At 41.3% G+C, this 20646-nt stretch overlaps 1 protein-coding gene across 2 annotated transcripts in view; it reads right to left on the reverse strand.

Moving 5' to 3' along the window:
- Window positions 1-20646, reverse strand: part of LOC132398004 (calpain-5-like) — a 223603-nt gene that overhangs the window by 61762 nt on the left and 141195 nt on the right. For both annotated transcript variants that reach the window (XM_059976880.1, XM_059976881.1), the window contains exons 3-7: window positions 17611-17742; window positions 11614-11822; window positions 8807-8999; window positions 3029-3204; window positions 1459-1536 (exon numbers count right to left, since the gene is read on the reverse strand). In XM_059976880.1, coding sequence (XP_059832863.1) covers window positions 1459-1536; window positions 3029-3204; window positions 8807-8999; window positions 11614-11822; window positions 17611-17742 — 788 coding nt within the window. The remainder of the gene's footprint in view (window positions 1-1458; window positions 1537-3028; window positions 3205-8806; window positions 9000-11613; window positions 11823-17610; window positions 17743-20646) is intronic.

Raw genomic sequence — 20646 nt, forward strand, 5'->3', positions numbered from 1 at the left:
AGCTGCTATGCAGGTTGATTCTGTGGTTAAGAAGGCATATCATGTATTGGCCTTCATCAATCGTGGGATTGAGTTTAAGAACTGAGAGGTAATGTTGCAGCTATATAGGACCCTAGTCAGACCCCACTTGGAGTACTGTGCTCAGCTCTGGTTGCCTCACTACAGGAAGGATGTGGAAACCATAGAAAGGGTGCAGAGGAGATTTACAAGGATGTTGTCTGGTTTGGGGAGCATGCCTTAAGAGAATAGGTGGAGTGATCTCAGCCTTTTCTCCTTGGAGCGACAGAGAATGAGAGGTGACCTGATAGAGGTGTATAAGATGATTAAGAGTGTGTGTGTGTGTGTGTGGCATGTTTGGCACAGCTTTGTGGGCCGAAGGGCCTGTATTGTGCTGTTTGTTTTCTATGTTTCCATGTTAACCAATAAAGCTTGAGTTTTGAAGAACACTTTCAAGTGTATCAATGTGAACTACTTATTGAAAGCACCAAGCATTCTCATGATGTATCAGTGTTCTTGTTTACCTCAAGAATTTTAAACTCAATCATTTCTTTTTCCAAATTCTTCTCGTGTCCTATTGTTGTACAAGAACTCTGTTTCGTTCTTTCTGTCTTTTTGAGCGTCACCAATTATAATCACTCAGCCACCATCAGCCGTGCCTTTTCCAGGAATGTCCTCTCCTTTGTGGAAGTCTGATATTGATGCCTCTGAATAATTTCCGAATGATCTTGTCACTGTGTTGTACATTAAATTAACTCTTCACCTCGAATTTGTAGTAACAGTCAGAAACTGTAAACTGAGTTTTGAAAGGATAATTGAAGGAAAATTTAATAGCCTTTAACACCATTTAAATCTGGCTATCCGACACTGAATGGGAACACTTAGCTCTTTGTTGTGTGTCCAGAGCCAACTACAGGAATGCTTTGTATAAATAGACATTCCAGTTCATACTGAGGGTTGACAGTGGAGGTGTTGCAGAAGAAGTGGTTAAACCAAGGTCTAAATATTTGGATAAGTATAAATTACTTATGGTATTTTTAATGCATAGTTTGTCAGAACATTACCTATACACTATCAGTAATTATTTCAAAAATTTCCAAAGGTAATTCAAAAGAGATTCTCTTATTTGTCAGTCTACGGGATTCCTCAGAAGGGGAGTCTAAATCATTTTCTATCTCCCTTTGTCTACACAGGTGTGAGAGAAGAAATAAGTGTTGCAGTAGGGGGACTGGGGGAGATGGCGTTGCTGGGGGCAGGGGGAACAGGAGGTGGCATGGGGGGGGGTGGAGGGGTGGAAATTTCAATTACTCCCCCAGCTGGTTCTGTTCTTCTCTACCCTGACCCCACCTTGGACACTCTCTCCTTTGACTTCCAACGGAGCTTCCAGCACCCCGTCCCTCTGCATTTAGAAACTACTTCAGGGTAGTCTAGAGGCAACGTACAAACAATGAATTGACTTACCAGAACTCGCCATCATTCATAACATCAACGCCAATTCTTTTGCATTCCTTTTTTGTCACTTTCTTCCATTCTTGTGAACTAGAAAAATCAGACAAATACTTTAAGTGTTTATGAAGCCCAGTTGTATTGCAAAAAAAAAACAAATTGCTGGAGAACCCCAGCAAACAGGCAGGATCTGTTGGGGCAGAGGAATGGTTGACCTTCAGATCAAGACCCTGATGAAGTGTCTCGCCCCAAATCATCAACTGTTCTCCCTTTTCCACAGATGCCACCTAGCCTGCTGAGTTCCTCCAGCATCTTGCACATGTTGTTCAAGAAGGTCATTGCAGAGAGAACACAATTGTTCTGCAGAACTATAAATAATTGGTCTCACTGATGTCGAGGAGGCCACATTGACAGCATCAAATGTAGTAGACAAGGTTCGAGGTGGTGTGTGTGATTCTTTGCCTGACCTGGAAGTGCTGTTAATGTCTCTACTTGACAGTGAGGAAGGAGGTGTAGGGACAAGTGTTGCAACTCCTCTGGTTGCAATGTAAAGTGCCAGAGGATGGGAAGGGGTGGGGGTGGGGCAGTGATGAACAATCCAGGAGTCCTGCTGAAGGGTCTTGACCCGAAACGTTGACTGTACTGTTTTCCATAGATGCTCCCTGGCCCTCTGAGTTCCTCCAGCATTTTGTATGTGTTGCTTTGATTTCCAGTATCTGCAGATCTTCTCTTGTTAGTCATTTTCAGAGGGAGAGTGGCCCCAACGGGAGGCAGAAACTGGCGAGAGGGGAAGGGAAGAGGCTGGAGGAGAGAGAGAGATGAGGACCAAGAGAGTTCTATTTCTGTTCTGTCTATAGGGGAAGGTCTGAAAGCAAAAGTCCAGGAAATGGAGGAAAAGTGAGTTAGGGCTCAATCAACCACATAGTTCATATAAGGAAGGACACCAGATATCCTAGAGTGGAAAGCCTCATGGTTGAAATGAAGAAACTGACAGAAAGGGATAGAGGCTGGTTTGGAGAAGGTGTATTCAAAGTAGTGAGAGAGTCAGTGTGTTTATAACAAACACAGTCTCTTGCATCTCCAGTTACACTAGATTTTGCAACAGTACTACTCCTGTACAACTTCGTTCATTGAATCGTTATGTGCCATGTCTTATGAAGTGGCCGATCATGGTCTTTCCATGGCAATGAATGTTCTTGGCAAATTTTTCTACAGAAGTGGTTTGCCATTGCCTTTTTCTGGGCGGTGTCTTTTCAGGATGGGTGACCCCAGCCATTATTCACCTAGATTTAATTACTCATTTGAATTTAAATTTGAAATCATTTCTCTCCATCAGCAGTCTGGATACTTGGATCTTCATCTCCCGTGATGTAATATCTACATTGCCATACTGCAACTATAAAACTTAATTACCTGAATTTTGGATACAGGAAACAAAACACATACAGTGATGCATCTTGTATTAAATGCATGTGAGAGAAGACCATTTTCTATTACCCCATCTCAAACAAAAAGGCCAACCTATTTAGACTTCTCCAATCTAGTTTCTCATTTAATTTATGAACTGATAATGTTTATTACTCACTTATCACTCCAAGGGCCCAGCCATTCAACTTTACCCCAAGGGTTCCTCATTTTGATCATGAACACTTTTTCCTGAGTGTTACCCAGACGGACTCTTTGCACGTTTGTCACAGAATATGAATGGTCTGTCTTCAGTCCATGCAACTTGCTGGTTATCACTTTCTTGTTAACTCTGTCCTATAAATATACAAGAGGACATTGTTCATTTATCAGTGATTTGCTAAAAATAAAAGTGTATTGCATTTACTGTAGGTACACGGTAACTCAGTGTTGCTCATTCATCTCAGTGCCATTCCTAGCACTAACCTTTTCACTTCTTGATTTCCTTAATATCCCCAAATGCCCTCACAAAAGCTCTTGTTTCTCAATGGCTTTTTATGTTTTTAATTTGCCTTACAGTTCTTGAATATGTTTTTCTGTTTAACTTTCTTTCTATCCTAATCCTACATAAGGATATTTAATCAAAGATGGATAACAGAGATATCATGCCATGGTTGAGATTAAACAATAAGCAGTGTCAAAGGACAAAAATTCGACTGGATAATTTACAAGATTTAACTTTGATATTATGTCAAAAAGCTCTATCCAGATAAACAAAGGTTCACAAATCAACTAACATATGCAACTATCATTTTCTTCACTAGAGTTTTTCTAACATTTGATGTAATTTCATGAGGTCAAATGAAGTTTACAACCCACTGAAAGGTCTGAACTCTTTCAGCACACAAGTACTCCCTGATTGGTTATGGTTTTAAATACAGCTGAACAGTTACGATTAGAGCAGGCATTCACTGACAGTTCAACTAGATTCCAGAATTGGTACAACTAGAGTCGTGTTCTCTGTGTTCACCTGCAGTGGGAGCCACAGTTGCATGACTGAATTGAGCCATACCACAGTACAGATGTGAAGATATATCAATTGTGATGGATCAGTGAGTGGGCAGTCAAGCGTATCTTCCAAGAGCAATCAAAACTGGCTAAATAGCTCAAGAGGTCATCAACTTTGATTTCAGCTGGGTGATTTTTGTATCAAGACTCCTTTGGAGAGAGATTAGTGCATTTTCCTTAGCTTCTATTCATAGTCTAAAAGGAAAATGTATCTCCATTTAACAAGAGGACCTTAAATGCCCCTTTCTCGGTGGATAGGATTAAATAATCTAAGAATCCAATTAGAAGGAAATACTTTAGGATATAATTTTCTGCCTCATTGCTCTGCAAACATTTCTTCAGTGTTATAAAGTTTGCTTATGGCACAGAAGCCATGGTGTCTAAAGCGCCATGTATCTGTTCTATCATGGACATTTTTTTCATCCATTATGTGAAATACAATGGACTGTAAAGTAACTGTTCATTATTAAATTGAAATATATATAATTTATATATGTTATATAGCTATATAACATATTGATGCAGCTATAAAGAATGCAAGGCAGTGGTTAGATTTCATTAGGAGTTTGAGAAGATTTGGTTTGCCACCTAAAACATTCGAAAACCTCTGCAGATATACTGTGGAAAATATTCTGAAAGGTTGCATCACTGCCTGGTTTGGGGGGGAGGGGTTGCTACCTCACTGGATCATAGCAAGCTGGAGGGAGTTGTAAAATTAGTCAGCTCCATCGTGGGTACTAGCTGTGGTGAACTACATATACCTGTTTGGACACGCCCCCCGCTGACTGCTCTTGTGGCTCCTCCCACAGATCCCGGTATAAAGGCGATTGGAGACACAGCCCCGGCCTCAGTCTCCAGGATGTAGTGTGGTGGTCAATTGCTGCTTGTTCTTTCTTCCAGCCAATGAAAGCTGATATCTCGCCTCACGTCTCCGAGAGTTGTTGATGGTGCATCACTAGCCTCTGTAGTATCCAAGGTTATCTTCAAGGAGTGGTGCCTCAGAAAATCAGCTTCCATCATCAAGGACCCCTACCACCCAGGACATGCCCACTTATCTTTGTAACCATCAGGAAGGAGGTACAGAAGCCTGAAAGAACACATTCAGTGATTCAGGAAAAGCTTCTTCCCCTGTGTCATCCAATATCCAAATGGACATTGAACCCATGAATCTCACCTCATTACTTTCTTTAAATTTCTGGTTTTTGAACTATTTATCTTAATTTAACTATTGTGTGTGTATAGTTATACACACACACACTCTAATTCAGATTTATTTATTTATCATGTATTGTATTGTACTGCTGCTGCAACGTTAATAAATTTCACAACATATGCCAGTGATATTAAACCTGAATCTGATATAGTCGGAGAGATAGAGCAATACAAGCAGTCCCCAAACAGTCCTTCCAGCTGAGGTGACACTTCACCTGTCGGCCTGTTGGGGTCATGTTCTGTGTCCGGTGCTCCCAGAGTGACCTCCTTTATTAGTCAGACCCGACGTAGATTGGGAGACCACTTCGCCAAGCACCTACAAGCAGAAGCAGGATCTCCCAATGGCCACCCACTTTAATTCCTCTTCCCACTCCCATTCCGATTAGTCAATCCATGGCTTCCTCTATTGTCATGATGAGGCCACACTCAGGTTGGAGGAACATCACCTTATATACCGGCTGGGTAGCCTCCAACCTGATGGCATGAACATCGATTTCTCAAACTTCCAGTAATGCCTCAGCCTCTCTTCACCATTTCCTATCCCCTTTTGCCTCTCTCATGTTATCTCCTTACCCGCCCATCACCTCCCTCTGGTGCTCCTCCCCCACCCCCTTTTTTTAACTTCCTTCCATGGCCTTCTGTCTCTTTCACCAATCAACTTCCTAGCTCTTTGCTTCATCCCTCCCCCTCCAAGTTTCTCCTATCACCTTATGGTTCTCTCTTCCCTCTCCCGACCTTTCAAATCTACTCCTTAGCATTTTTTCTCCAATCCTGCCAAACGGTTTTGGCCCAAAACATCAACTGTGCTTTTTTTTTTAACCCCATAGATGCTGCCTGGCCTGTTGAGTTCCTCCAGCATTTTGTGTGTTATCGATATAGAACGTAGAACATAGAAATCTACAGCAATTACAGGCCCTTCGGCCCACAATGTTGTGCCGATCATGTAACCTACTCTAGAAATTGCCTAGAATTTCCTTACTGCATAGCCATCTACTTTTCTAAGCTCCATGTACCCATCTGAGAGTGTCTTGAAAGACCCTATTTTATCTGCCTCTCCCACCATCACCAGCAATGCATTCCCCACACCCACCACTCTCTGTGTAGAAAAACTTACCTCTGACATCGCCCTGTACCTTAAAACTATGCCCCTTCATGTTAGCCATTTCAGCCCTGGGAAAAAGCCTCTGGCTATCCACACGATCAATGCAGAATAAAGGACAGCACAGCACAGGAACAATCCTTCAGCTCATGATATGTGATGCCAAGTTAAAATGTACACGTCTGCCTGCACATGGTCCATATCCCTCTCCATTCCCTCTGTTCGTGTGTCTGAGTAAACACCTCATAAGCACTGCTATTATATCTGCCTCCACCACTTCCCCTGGCATTGTGTCTCAGGTACCTACCACTTGCTGATTAAAAATCTTCAAACTTTTCACCTCTTGCCTTAAAATTTATGATGTCTAGTATCTGAGATTTGCACCCGGGAGGCAGACTTTAGCTACTCTATCTACACATCTCAGAATTTCATGTTTGTCTAGTCACCCCTCAGCCTCCAGAGTAAACAACCCATATTTGCCCAATCTCCCTTTTATGGCCAATACTCTCCAAACCAGACAACATCCTGGTGAACACAAGGAAATCTGCAGATGCTGGAAATTCAAGCATCACACACAAAGTGCTGGTGGAACACAGCAGGCCAGGCAGCATCAATAGGGAGAAGCGCTGTCAACGTTTCGGGCCAAGACCCTTCGTCAGGACTAACCAAAAGGAAAGATAGAAAGAGATTTGAAAGTAGTGGGGGGGGGGGAAGGAGGAAATGCGAAATGATAGGAGAAGACTGGAGGGGGTAGAATGAAGCTAAGAGCCGGAAAGGTGGTTGGCGAAAGTGATACAGAGCTGGAGAAGGGAAAGGATCATGGGACGGGAGGCCTCGGGAGAAAGAAAGGAGAAGGGGTGAACACTAGAGGGAGATGGAGAACAGGCAAACAACTAAATATGTCAGGGATGGGGTAAGAAGGAGGGACTTATCCTTGTAAACGGAACAAGTGCTACACCTGCCCTTACATTTCCTCCCTCACCACCGTTCAGGGCCCCAGACAGTCCTTCTAGGTGAGGCGACACTTCACCTGTGAGTCGGCTGGTTTGGTATACTGTGTCCGGTGCTCCCAGTGTGGCCTTTTATATATTGGTGAGACCCAACACAGACTGGGAGACCGTTTCACTGAACACCTACGCTCTGTCCGCCAGAGAAAGCGGGATCTCCCAGTGGCCACACATTTTAATTCCATGTCCCATTCCCATTCTGATATGTCTATCCATGGCCTCCTCTATTGTCAAAATGAATCCAAACTCAGGTTGGAGGAACAACACCTTATATACCGGCTGGGTAGCCTCCAACCTGATGGCATGAACATTGACTTCTCTAACTTCCATTAATGCCCCTCCTCCCCTTCTTACCCCATCCCTGACATATTTAGTTGTTTGCCTGTTCTCCATCTCCCTTTGGTGCTTCCCCCCACCCCCCTTTCTTTCTCCCGAGGCCTCCCGTCCCATGATCCTTTCCCTTCTCCAGCTCTGTATCACTTTCGCCAATCACTTTTCCAGCTCTTAGCTTCATCCCACCCCCTCAAGTCTTCTCCTATCATTTTGCATTCCCCCTCCCCCCTCTATTTTCAAATTTCTTACTATCTTTCCTTTCAGTTAGTCCTGACGAAGGGTCTCGGCCCAAAACGTCAACAGTGCTTCTCCCTATAGATGCTGCCTGGCCTGCTGTGTTCCACCAGCATTTTGTGTGTGTTGTTGTTTGAACATCCTGGTGAACCTCCTTTGCACCTTCTCTGAAACCTTCACATTCTTCCTGTACTGGAGAGAACAGAAATGCACACAATACTCCAAAAAAATGGGCTCACCAAAGTTTTATACAGCTGCAAACTGACTTGCCAAATTTTATTCTCAAAGTATCTTGATTAGTATTTTACTTAAGGATGACAATTTTCCAATCAACGTGAGAGCACACAGGCAGGAGTAGCTAAGAATTTCTTTTTTTTCCCGGGCTATAGTAACATTTTAAAAATCCAATTCAAATATATAACATACCTGTATATGCAGAATGACTGCTAGAATACGTTCCAAGAAAGTATGGACTGCAATTCTATGATTATTTTCTGAGAGCCATCATCTGTCCAAAATCCTACAGTAAGTTTGATCAAATGCCCAACTAAACTAATCCCTTCTGCCTACGCAATGTCTATTTCATGCACGTTTACATGAATGCCTCTAGCATATTTGCCTCCACCATCATCCCAGGGAGCATATTCCCACCACTTTGTGTAACAAAATTGCCCTGTCTGTCTCCCTTGATTTTGCCCCCTTTCAGCTTAAATGCATGTCTTCCATTTTTTGACATTTCAACCCTGGAGAAAAAGATCCTGACTGCTTCTCATAAGCCTCTACCTCCGTTGTTCCAGAGAAAACAACCTAATTTTGTCCAACTTCTCCTTATAACAAATGTTCAAAGCCTTAACATCCTTTCTGTAATGGGGTGACCAGAATTGAATGTAATACTCCAGATGCCATCTAAATAGAGCTTAATAAAGCCGCAATACCACTTCTCGACTCTTGAACTAAAACTCAAGTAATTCACATTACAGAAATCAGACAGAAAAGAGGGACATACATGGATGGAACAGCTAATCATCCCTCCTCGCTTGTACACCTTTGACAGCTTCTCAAATAGCTTCACGTAACTGTATTTGGTTTCTGCACAGTTGGCATTCTGCACGTCAATGGTTTCTGCCACTGCACCAGTGAAATCAACAATGGCATCGCCCGCATTTCCTCCATCCAGAGCTTCATAGCAACCCGCCAGCCTGTAAGCAAGAACACAATGGAATTCCACAATGAGAGGAATTTTTGACATCTGGGATGAAAACCTACATCAGAACATTAGGTTGGTTACTTAAGAGTGTGGATGAACAGAGGGACCTTGGGGTTCAAATCCATACATCCCTCAAGGTCAATGCACAGGATAGTTAAGAAGGCCTATGGGATGCTAGGCTTCAGTAATAGGGGGATTGAATTCAAGAGTACAGAGGTCATGTTGCAACTCTACAAATCTCTGGTGAGACCCCACTTAGAGTATTGTTTTCAGTTCTGGTCACCTCATTATAGGAAGGATGTGGAAGCTATGGAGAGGGTGCAGAGGAGATTTACCAGGATGTTTCCTGGATTGGAAAACAAGTCTTATGAGGCAAGGTCAGCAGAGCTGGGACTTTTCTCTTTGGAGCATAGAAGGAAGAGGGGACTTGATAGAGGTCTACAAGATTATGAGAGGCATAGATAGGGTGGATAGCCAGCGCCTGTTTCCAAGGCATGAATAGCAAATACCAGAGGGCATATGTACAAGGTTAAGGGAGGTAAGTTTAGGGGAGACATTGGGATAAGTTGCTGTTTTTTTTTACACACAGAGGGTTGTGGGTGCCTGGAATGACTTACCAGGGATGGTGGTGAAGGCTAAAACATTAGGGGTATTTTACAGCGTCTTGTACAGGCACATGGATGAAAGAATAGAGGTTTACGGGGTAGTGTGGATTTAGTACATTCTTTTTAGGCAGATATGGGTCGGCACAACATCGAGGGCTGAAGGGCCTGTACTGTGCTGTAGTATTCTAGTATCTAGTGTCTAGTGACCTTATATGAAATGCTATCATACTATGACCATTGTTCCTAAACTACCTCATCATCTGTTAAACTTCTCCCAGTACACAATTTTAAATCTGAACTAACTTGTGTTCTTGTTGGTTTCTCAAGATACTGATTGGAAAAATATGTTATTTGTAAACTCCATGAATACATCCTCAATAACTTATTACCGATTTATTTTGGACAAGCTATGTGCATGTTAAAGTCCCCTGTAATTATCGCAGCTTGGATATCAAGTTTCTTGATTTATACCATACTCAAATTAATTATTTTGGGGGGGGGGGGGGGGTTGTGCGTTCTATACGTACTGTTCCTAGTATTTTTCTACCTCGTGCTATTTCTTAGCTTCACCCATTCAGATTTTACTTTTGGATTTTCTATACTTAAGTACTTCTGCAGAACAGACTCGATGAGCCAAATGGCCCAATTCTGCTCCTATGTGTCATGGTCTTCCATATTGTATTGTACCTGTCTTTCTCCCTGTGCAAGTTTCCATGCACAATTTGGAAGTTTGCCACCATTCATGATATCTGTCATCTGCTGGCTCTACCTCTTCCATCAGGCAGAAAATGTCAATAAGGTTGGAAGAGTGAAGAGAAAATTTACAAGGATGTTGTTAGGACTTGCAACCTGAGTTATAGAGAAAGGTTGAATACGTTAGGACTTTATTCCCTAGAGTGTAGGAGAACGAGAGGAGATTTGATAGAAGTATACAAAATTATGAGAGTTCAGACAGGGTAAATGCAAGCAGGCTTTTTCCACTGAGGTTGGGTGAGACCAGAACTAGAGGTCACAGGAAAGGTGAAAAGGGAAATGTTTAAGGGGAACATGATGAGGAATTCTTTCTGTCAAAGGGTGCTGAGAGAGTGTGGAATGAGTGTGAATGAGTGTTGGAGTAGTGGATGCATGTTAGATTTCACCGTTTAGGAAAAATTTGGATTGTACATGGATGAATTAGTACATGGCTATGGTCCCGGTGCAAGTCAATGGACCAGGCAGATTAATAGTTTGGCATGGATTAGATGGATCAAAGGGCCTGATCCTGTGTTGTACTGTTCTATGAGTCTATGACTCTAAGATACAGAAACCTGAAAGCAAATACCACCAGGCTCAAGAACAGCTTCTATCCTGCTGTTGTAAGACTATTGAATGGTTCTCTAGTACCATAAGACCTCACAATCTACCTTGTTATGATCTTGCACCTTAGCTGCACTGCACCTTCTCTGTAGTTGTTGAACTTCATTTTGTTTTCTGTTATTATTTTATTTTGTTCTACCTCAATGTGCTGTATGAACAGCACACAAAAGCTTTTCATTCTATCTCAGTACATGTGACAATAATAAATCAATTCCAATGTGTCTAAAGGCTCTAGTGTAAATATATGAAATCCGTGCATATATATGCTTGTTGCAAGCTTTCAACTCCTTCATTTTCAAATAGATCCCATGAATCATGTCCTGATAACAGTAAAAATTGAATAATTTAATGAGTTTCCTTTGAGACCAGAAACTATTCATTACCACAGAACTTCAACTCTTAAATTGCTGTTCTGGAATACAAAGCAAATGATCAATGTTCACAGAAGTGGGAGAATGAGACCTAATAAAAGATTTAGTAATATTATGACCAATCTGACAAACATGTCATGATCAATGGGACTACGTGATATTCAATAAATTCCAGGGTCCCAAAACAATTGGACAACGGCACACGGGACAGGTAATCTGCAAGTCTCCACACATTTCACTATCAATGGAATTGGTGATGGTTGCGCCATCTTACTTTGCATATGCCTTCTCCAATAATGCACTCCAGAATTCTTCCTTGGAGTTCGAGTGACAGAACAGGAGCTTGCCATTCAATGTTGGAAGACGATCATCTATCACAATGTCAGTCCATTCACCAAAGCGCCAAAACCGGAAGTGAAAGATGCCTGCATAATTACTTGGATTTTTTGAGTCCCAGTCCTGCTTCTTCCAGTCTGGGATGACCTGAAATCACCAAGGAGAAATTATTTACCATTGGTTAAATATAAACTTTGCAACCATTTTAAGCTATAAAGTACAGTGATAGTTTTCTTGAAACTAAAGGGTCTTGATTGGTCTCAGCTCAAAATGTCAACTGTTTATTCTCCATTGATGCTGCCTGACCAGCTGAGTTCTTCCAGTATCTTGTGTGTGTTGCTCTGAATTTCCTGCATCTGTAGAATCTCATGTTTATAATTTTATTTTGTTTCCCATTCAGGTTCATCCTAATTTTTGCTAATAATTTTGCACTGAAAAGATGTGTTTCAAATAATTCTTTTTTTTTATTCCATTCTCTTTGAAGCCAAGGGCATTTATATTAATCAAGAAATAGAGCTTGTAGCCCTAAATATACCTGGCGTCATGGCGTTCCCAGAGTGAAGGCTCCATACACTTGCCCAGTCAAAGAACAAATATAGTCTTAGGTGATTTTCCAAATATCTCCAAAGACCAGCAAGTACCAGCAGGTGTTCTATCTGGCAAAAGTCTATTGAGATTCCTATAAACTTAATAAGCAGATACTCAACAATTGTTTCAGGTAAGCTCTCTCAATATCACCGAAAACAATACAGCACCCATAGTTTGTGCTTGGCACACTTAATGACCACTTTATTAGGTATACTTGTGGATTTGCTCATTAATGCAAATATCTAACCAGCCAATCATGTGGCTGCAACTCAATGCATAAAAGCACGCAGACATGGCCAAGAGATTCAATTGTTCAGACCAGACATCAGAATGGGGAGGAAATGTGATCCATGTGACTTTGACCGTGGAATGATTGTTGGTGCCGGGCAGGATGATTTGACTATCTCAGGAACTGCTGATCTCCTGGGATTTTCATGCACAACAATCACTAGAGTTTACAGAGAATGGTGCAAAAACAAAAACATCCAGTGAGTTGTAGTTCTGTGGGCAAAATGTTTTGTTATTGACAGGCAAGAGGACAATAGCTAGACTGGTCCAAGCTGACAGGAGGGTAACATTAACTTTAATAACAAGGCAATACAACCATGGTGTGCAGAAGACTATCAGGAACCAGAGTAATAGAGCTGAAGATGATGCAGATGGTTTACAAACAAAGGCAATGTGTAGTCAGAATCATAGCAAGGAGAGGCTGATGATAGGGCAAAATTGTGGTCAACAGGATGAGTTGCAGAATAAAAGGCAGGCAAAATCTACAAGGGTGAATACAGAACTGAAGGTCTTATATTTGATACAGAATGAGATCAATTAATTTGTAGCACAGTTACAGACTGACAAGTATTACTGAGACATGCTTGAAAGATTATAGCATGGTGCTTTATGTCCAAGGATACACATTGCATCAAAAGGACAAGCAGGAAGGCAGTTGGGGTGGTGTGGTTTTACTCATAAAAAAATTAAATCAAATTATTAGAAAGAGGTGACATCATTGTGGATAGAATTAAGGAACGGCAAGGGTAAAAAAATACCCTGATGGAAGTAGTATACAGACCCCCAAACAGTAGTAATGATGTGGTCCATAAGTTACATTGGAGATAGAAAATGCATGCCAAAAGTGGAATGTTACGATAGTCATGAGGAATTTCAGTATGCAGGTACATTGGGAAAATCAGTTTGGTTCTGGATTCCAAGATGGGGCATTTCTAGAATAATTAAGAGATGGTAAAGGACGTGAGGTGACCTGATAGAGGTGTACAAGATAATAAGAGGCATTGATCGTGTGGGTAGTCAGAGGCTTTTTCCCAGGGCTGGAATGACTAGCACGAGAGGGCATAGTTTTAAGGTGCTTGGAAGTAGGTACAGAGGAAATATCAGGGGTAAGCTTTTAATGCAGAGAGTGGTGAGTGCGTGGAATGAACTGCTGGCGGCAGTGGTGGAGGCAGAAACGATAGGGTCTTTTAAGAGACTCTTGGATGGTTACATGGAGCTTAGAAAAAAAAGAGGGTTACGGGTAAGCCTAGGTAGTTCTAAGGTAAGGACATGTTCAGCACAACTTTGTGGGCCAAAGGGCCCGTATTGTGCAGTAGGGTTTCTATGATCTATGTTCTATGGCTTGTTAGAGCAGCTTGTGGTGGAGCCCACTAGGGGATCAGCTATTCTAGATTGGGTATTGTGCATTGAACTGGAATTGATTAGAGAGCTTAAGGTAAAAGAAGCTTTAAGGGGAAGTGATCATAATATGATCACTCTGAAATTTGAGAAGAAGAAGCTGAAGTCAGATGTATCAATATTAGAGTTGAGTAATGGGAATTACAGAGGCACCAGCGAGTTGTTGGCCAGAACTGATTGGAAAAGAACACTGGCAGGGATGACAGCAGAGCAGCAATGGCTGGAATTCCTGGAAACAATTTTGAAAGCACAGGGTAGAAAGATGAAGAAATATTCTAAAGGCAAGTCGATACAACTGTGACTAACAAGAGAAGTCAAAGCCAACATAAAAGCCGCAGAGAGCACATGAAGTGTGTGAAGTTACCATTACTAGGGAGAAGGTTCTTGCAAAACTGAAAGTCCTGAAAGTTGATAAGTCATATGGACCAGATGGTGTACCCACCAGAGTTCTGAATAAGGTGGCTGAAGAGATTGTTGGGAGCAATATTATTGATCTTTCAGGAATCACTAGATTCTGGGATGGTTCCAGAAGACTGGAAAATTGCAACTGTCACTCCACTCTTCAAGAACAGAGAGAGGCAGAAGAAAGGAAACTATAGACCAGTTTATCTGATGTCAGAGGTTGGGAAGATGTTGGAATCAATTGTTAAGGATGTGGTAACAGGGTACGTGGAGGCATATGATAAAATAAGCCGTAGTCAGCATGGTTTCCTCAAGGGGAAAATCTTGCCTGACAAATCTATTGGAATTCTTTGGAGGAATAACAAGCAGGATAGAGAAAGGAGAATTGGTTGATATTGTGTACTTGGATATTCAGAAGGCCTCTGTCAAGGTGCCACACATGAGGCTCTAAAACAAGCTATGATCCTATAGTATTTTAGTAAAGGTTCTAGCATGGACAAGCAGTGGTTGATTGGCAGGAAGCAAAGAGTGGGAATAAAGTGAGCCTTTACTGGTTGGCTGCTGGTGACTAGTGGTGTTCCACAGAGGTCTGTGTTGGAACCAATTCTTCTTACGTGGGTAGGTGGTGGGGCAGCAGTTTTGAGGAAGTAGAGAGGCTACAGAATGACTTAGACAGATTATCAGAATAGACATAGAAGTGGTAAATGGAATACAGTACCAGGAAGTGAACGGTCATGCACTTTAGTAGAAGAAATAAAAGGGTTGACTATTTTCTAAATGGAGAGAAAATACAAAAATCTGAGGTGCAAAGGATTTGGGAGTTGTTATGCACAATTCCCAAAGGGTTAATTTCCAAGGTTGAGTCTTTAGTGAGGTAGATAAATGCAATGTTAGCATTAATTTCTAGAATATAAAAGCAAGAATGAAACGTTGAGACTTTATAAAGCACTGGTGAGGCCTCACTTGGAGTATTGAGAACAGTTTTGGGTCCCTTATCTATGAAAGGGTGCGCTGAAACTGGTCGAGGATCAAAAGAGGTTCACAATAATGATTCCAGGATTAAACTGCTTGTCATATGAAGAACATTTGATGGCTCTGACCCTAATTTTATTGCAATTCCAAATAATGAGGGGTGACCCAATTGGAACCTATTGAATGCTGAAAGGCCTTGATAGAGTGGATGTGAAGCGAATGTTTCCTATGTTAGAAGTGTCTAAGACCAGAGGACACAGCCTCAGAATAGAGGGGTGTCTTTTTAGAACAGAGATGAGGAGGAATTTCTTTAGCCAGGGAGTGAGTGTTGAATCTGTGGAATTCATTGCTATAGGCAGCTGTGGAGGACGTCTTTATGTATTGTTACGAAATCCCGTAACTGGATCACTTACCAGCAAAGATAGAGAGGTCCATTGAAGTCTGATTGTACTATTTTTAAAAAGTATTTGTTGATAAAGGGCACAAAAATAAGATTAATGCAAACATACAGATAATATACGTCATCAATACTTAATCTAAAAGTGCGGGTATAATAATAACCAATAAGAAATAGCTCTATCGTTGTCTAGGGGATAATATACTGTCCGATGGAAAGATAACAGTCACTGTTATTTCGTTCAAGCTGCAGCATTTTTGGGTTTAAGAGCGAGGCGTTTTAAATTTGCCCAGGTCTTTTACGATGCCAATCCGTTGAGTCAGGGGAGTGGGTTCCCCGTTGTTAGCTAAAAGCCATTTTCCGTGGTTCCAGACACCAATTCCAGCAACAGAACTGAATGCACGTGGCCTCCTTCAGATGACTTCCTGCTGTTACATGGTCACTTAACGTTTCTTCTGGTGCGTCTGAGGGGCTGTTCCTACAGACCCTCTTTTATCCTGATTCGCAGGGCCGTAGATGTCAATCAGGTTGGGGGTGTGCACTCTCTCCCTCAACCAGCCCACTTTGCCTGAGGGCGTTCACCAAGAGACAATGGCCATGTCCCGTAGCTTTACATCGCCGGGGAAACGAGCCAGTCTGCTCGTCTCTTCTCTCATTTCCTGGGCCCCTTGACCCAACCCAACAGTGATCTTGCGATTCTCACAAAGGAGGGGGCTACGGACGTAACATATATATTTAAGAGATTGATAGTTTCTTGATTGGTTAGGGCATGAAGGGATGGTGGGGGTGGGAGCCAGGAGATTGGGTCTGAGAGGAAGAATAGATCAGCCATGATGAAATGGCAGAGCAGACTTGATGGGCTAAATGGTGTAATTCTGCTCCAATATCTTATGGACATGGTGTTATGTTGAACCTTGAAGTGTATGGGCTACAACAGCAACAGACCACGATCATACCCTCAGTGGCTACTTTATCAGGTATAAGTGATACCTAAAAAAGTGACAACTGAGTGTAGGTGGAAAAAGGGGAAGTCTACAAAGGATATTGGCTGAATGGGTTGGGTGTGAAAGAGTTGATAGCTCCCTCTAAAAAGGAAAAGATCTTCAGTGGTACAGGAGATACCTAACAAAGTAGTCACTGTGTGTATCTTGCTGCAGTTTTTGAAATCCTGCTCCATTTTTATGCTAGCGCATCAGAGGCAAGGAAATTCTCACACATCGTATTTGCATTGCCAGTGGACTTGAGAAAAGTTAGATCAACCATGATGTTATTGAATAACAGAGAAAGCTCGATGGGCCAAATGGCTACTGCTGTTCCTAGTTCTCACATTCTTCTGAACACTGTCAGAAGCTGACCTGTGTCAAGTGTGACTCTAGACCCAGAGAGATAAGTAAATGCTGGACAGATGTCTCATTCTGCTTAATTTACTTGCCACCCCACTCCCGCAACAGCATTTAAGCTCAATTCCTCTGTTACAGTTTATGCTGTCAGCTATTCCTGTCTCATATTCTTTGTCTAACATCTATTAGTGTTCTATTAATAATGCACTGGCCATCTGTATTTCCACATTCAATGCAGCTGTGACACATTTAACAATGAATAAGAAGCAATCAGAAGAGGACGAGATGAGGAAAATGAAAGCGGTTGTCAGCTGTGAGAAATGAATAATTTAATGTCAAAGTGATTTGTTCTAGCAAATTGCAAGTTAATATAATGTGTAAATATGATTATAATGTCATATAATCATCATTCAGTATTCCACTCTGCTGAAGAACCACCTGACAAAATTATAACTTCAGGTTTAATCTTGAGAAAAGACTAATGCACTGTTAAATAACATTGCATACTTCAAAGGTTTAAGTAACTTCATGATTTAAACAAAGTTCTCACCTTTTGCCATTGACCATCCCGAAGAGCTAAACAGGAACAAGCAGCTACAAACCAGCAATTCCCCAGATCCCCTTGGTTTAAATCGTGTGAACTGATTCCATTTACAAACAGCTGCGGAGATTCACATAGGTCCTGGTAGAAACAATAAAAAGACAAGAAAATTAACCCCAGACTTACAAAGTTCAAAGTACAGATGTTTCATTATTTCCAAATAGTCTACAAATTGAAAACCTTCTATTCCCTTGATTCCATCCACAGAATATTGTCCAATCCAATCACGTTGTTATCTCAGATTGACAAAAGTTGGAGGGACCATTTATTAATTTTAAAAAAAGGTCTTGGAAGGCCACAATTCTTGTCAATGTGTTAAAACATGGTGAGAAGAAACATCAGACACAAATTCACAACCTCATTTTGCACAATTGTGACCAGCGACAAGAAAGAAAACAAATCGAATCTTTGTAAGTACGACAGGATCTCTTTACTGTTCACCTTGAGGAAAGTCCTCTATTACCTCCTCTAGTCAAGCAGCTCCCTCCTGATTTGCAGTTTAGATTCTGCCCACCTGAATGCAAAGTGAAAATGATCTTCACCACTTAAAAAACTGCAAGCAAACTGCAAATATCAGCATCAACTGCTAGAGGTTTTGATTGCAGATGTAATGTGGAGCACCATTCTCAACTTCCTTCCTGCTTTTTCTGCATGATGGCTTGTCAGTCAAGATGCTAATAAACAGGTCTGCCACAGATGAAAGATAGTGCAGAATGGGGTGAAACTAGGCACTCACGCATACAGCACCCATCAGGGAGGATATGCACGGTCTTGAAGTTCCTTCTTCCCATTAATTGTCCACTGCCATTCATGACTAGACATGGCAGGGCTACAGAGATCTGATTCAGCAGCTGTGCATTATCTAGTTTCATTTACTGTGTGCTTTTGTAAACAGTCTCCCAGTTCCAGGTTAGAGTATACTAAGGCATCAATAGGGTGTACTATGGAGACAGAAATTGTCAGCTGCTGATCATTTTCTGTCCAAGAGCAAACTAGAAATGAGTTGAGATTTTTCCACTGGGACTCAGTGCCACACGATGATTTCTCAGATCAATTTTATTAATAATAATATTAATGGTTAATCATGAAAAGGAAGATATCAACACCTTTACCTTTGCCAGACAGTTGCAATATTAGCAAAGATTGACATTTTTTTGTGGTCGATGGTGAAAGGTGTGTTTCTGAAGCGCTGCTTCTGTCCTGTCAATCAATTTGATTTGCTTTATCGCCCAGAATCAGTCAACTGCAACACTGGATATATTTCCCACTTGGCAACAAGTTCTCCTGAAGAATTTTCTTTTGTGGTCAATGTGAATATTTTAAGAGGTATTGAAAAATCTTTAGCAGCTTCATCCGTGATACAGATTAATTAAAACAGTTGTAAATCGAAGGCTTATAGCTACGTGAGAATTTTAAAACATGCAGAAAAAAAATGAAACAATTTGCAAGGATTTGAAGCACCTTAGAGCTATAATACATGCAAAGACTTTCAGTGAATAATTTGGATTAATGCTAACTGACAATAGTACAAAACTGTCATTAGAGAATATGGACTACTGGAGTTGGAAAGAGATAAAATAGCAGAAGGTTGGCAGGCAGTTACAGACATCTTTTCAGAAATTCCTCAACATTAACATGAAAGTAATGGCCAAAGAGGTGAACCAAATGCCAGGAGAGGCTGGCTAATGGATAAAACCTAACGCCAGGAACATTTTATCAAATACAGAACCCATACATCTAAGTAACTCTATAAAATTATTGGTTAAACTGCAGTTATTTGGGATGGTCTTCTTTTCTATCATGATTGACAGTCAATGAATACCATAAGTTGGAATGCTAATGGTGATATCACATTTACAGTACAGCATAAGACAGAAAGAGTCCTTTAAGTCCATCAAGTCAACATCAAGCATCAAATATTCAGTAGTGCTAATCCAATTTTATTCTTGCCATAACCACATTAACAACCCCAGATTCTACCACTCAACCAGGGACAACTTCCAGTGGCCAATTACCCTACTAAGCTGCATGTCCTTGGGATGTGAAAATAAGTCAGTGCCTCTGGATTAAACCCATACAGTCATGAGGAGCAACTCCATGCAGATAGGCAGAACAGGAATCAGGATTGAATTTGGTTCACTGGAACTGTGAGGGAAATAGCTCACCCCACTGTATACTAAGACGGAAAGGAATAATTAGCATTCTGGTTTCCTGCTACTTATCATTATTCAAAACCTCTATACAAAGCAGTGAGTATATGGATGAAAACAAGTCTGAGTTTAGCTGTGATGCAGTCTACACTAAACAGTCTACCCAAATAAGCTGACGAAGTTCTGAAATGAAGAATAATCAATGCAAGGCACTGGAGACTCAACAATGCTTGTTAAATCTAAAATCACAATGAACCATCCAGTGTCTTTGAAATGCGGAGTAGCAGGATTCGCCCCGAAACAGCTGATATTAGCAAAAAACAAACCCATGAGATACTATAACTGTGGTAAAATGCTATTAGTTCAGAAGAAATATATCTAGTATTTTTTGAAATGCCCGCAAAACATCGCCATATGTCGCCAGTGCCGTCTTGGAAACCCAAGATTATAATTTATACTATACAAGCTTTCACTTGCTAGTATGTAGGATGGAAATAGGACAGAGTTAAAACATAATAGATTCATAAAACACATTTTCCTTTGGGTATTTTTTTGCCATTTTCTGGAAGACCTCCTCAAATGGGTGTCGTGAGAAGCTACAGAGAAAAATTTATGGCATTAGCTCAGGATGAAATCAGAGTTCAAACAATTTACATATTATACCCAATATGGGGGTTTCCTATGTTAAATTCTGAAGCTATAGATCGATTGTACTGTTTGTCTATCGATGCAGGGAAATTACTTTTACACTAGGACACCCCGAGTGACATAACTTTGATGAAAATTGGCCAGTCTTGGTTTAGTTCCCTTATGAGCCATCAGCAAGGGTGCACTC

The sequence above is a fragment of the Hypanus sabinus genome, chromosome 8 (genome assembly GCF_030144855.1).
Source record: "Hypanus sabinus isolate sHypSab1 chromosome 8, sHypSab1.hap1, whole genome shotgun sequence".
Lineage (NCBI taxonomy): Eukaryota > Metazoa > Chordata > Chondrichthyes > Myliobatiformes > Dasyatidae > Hypanus > Hypanus sabinus.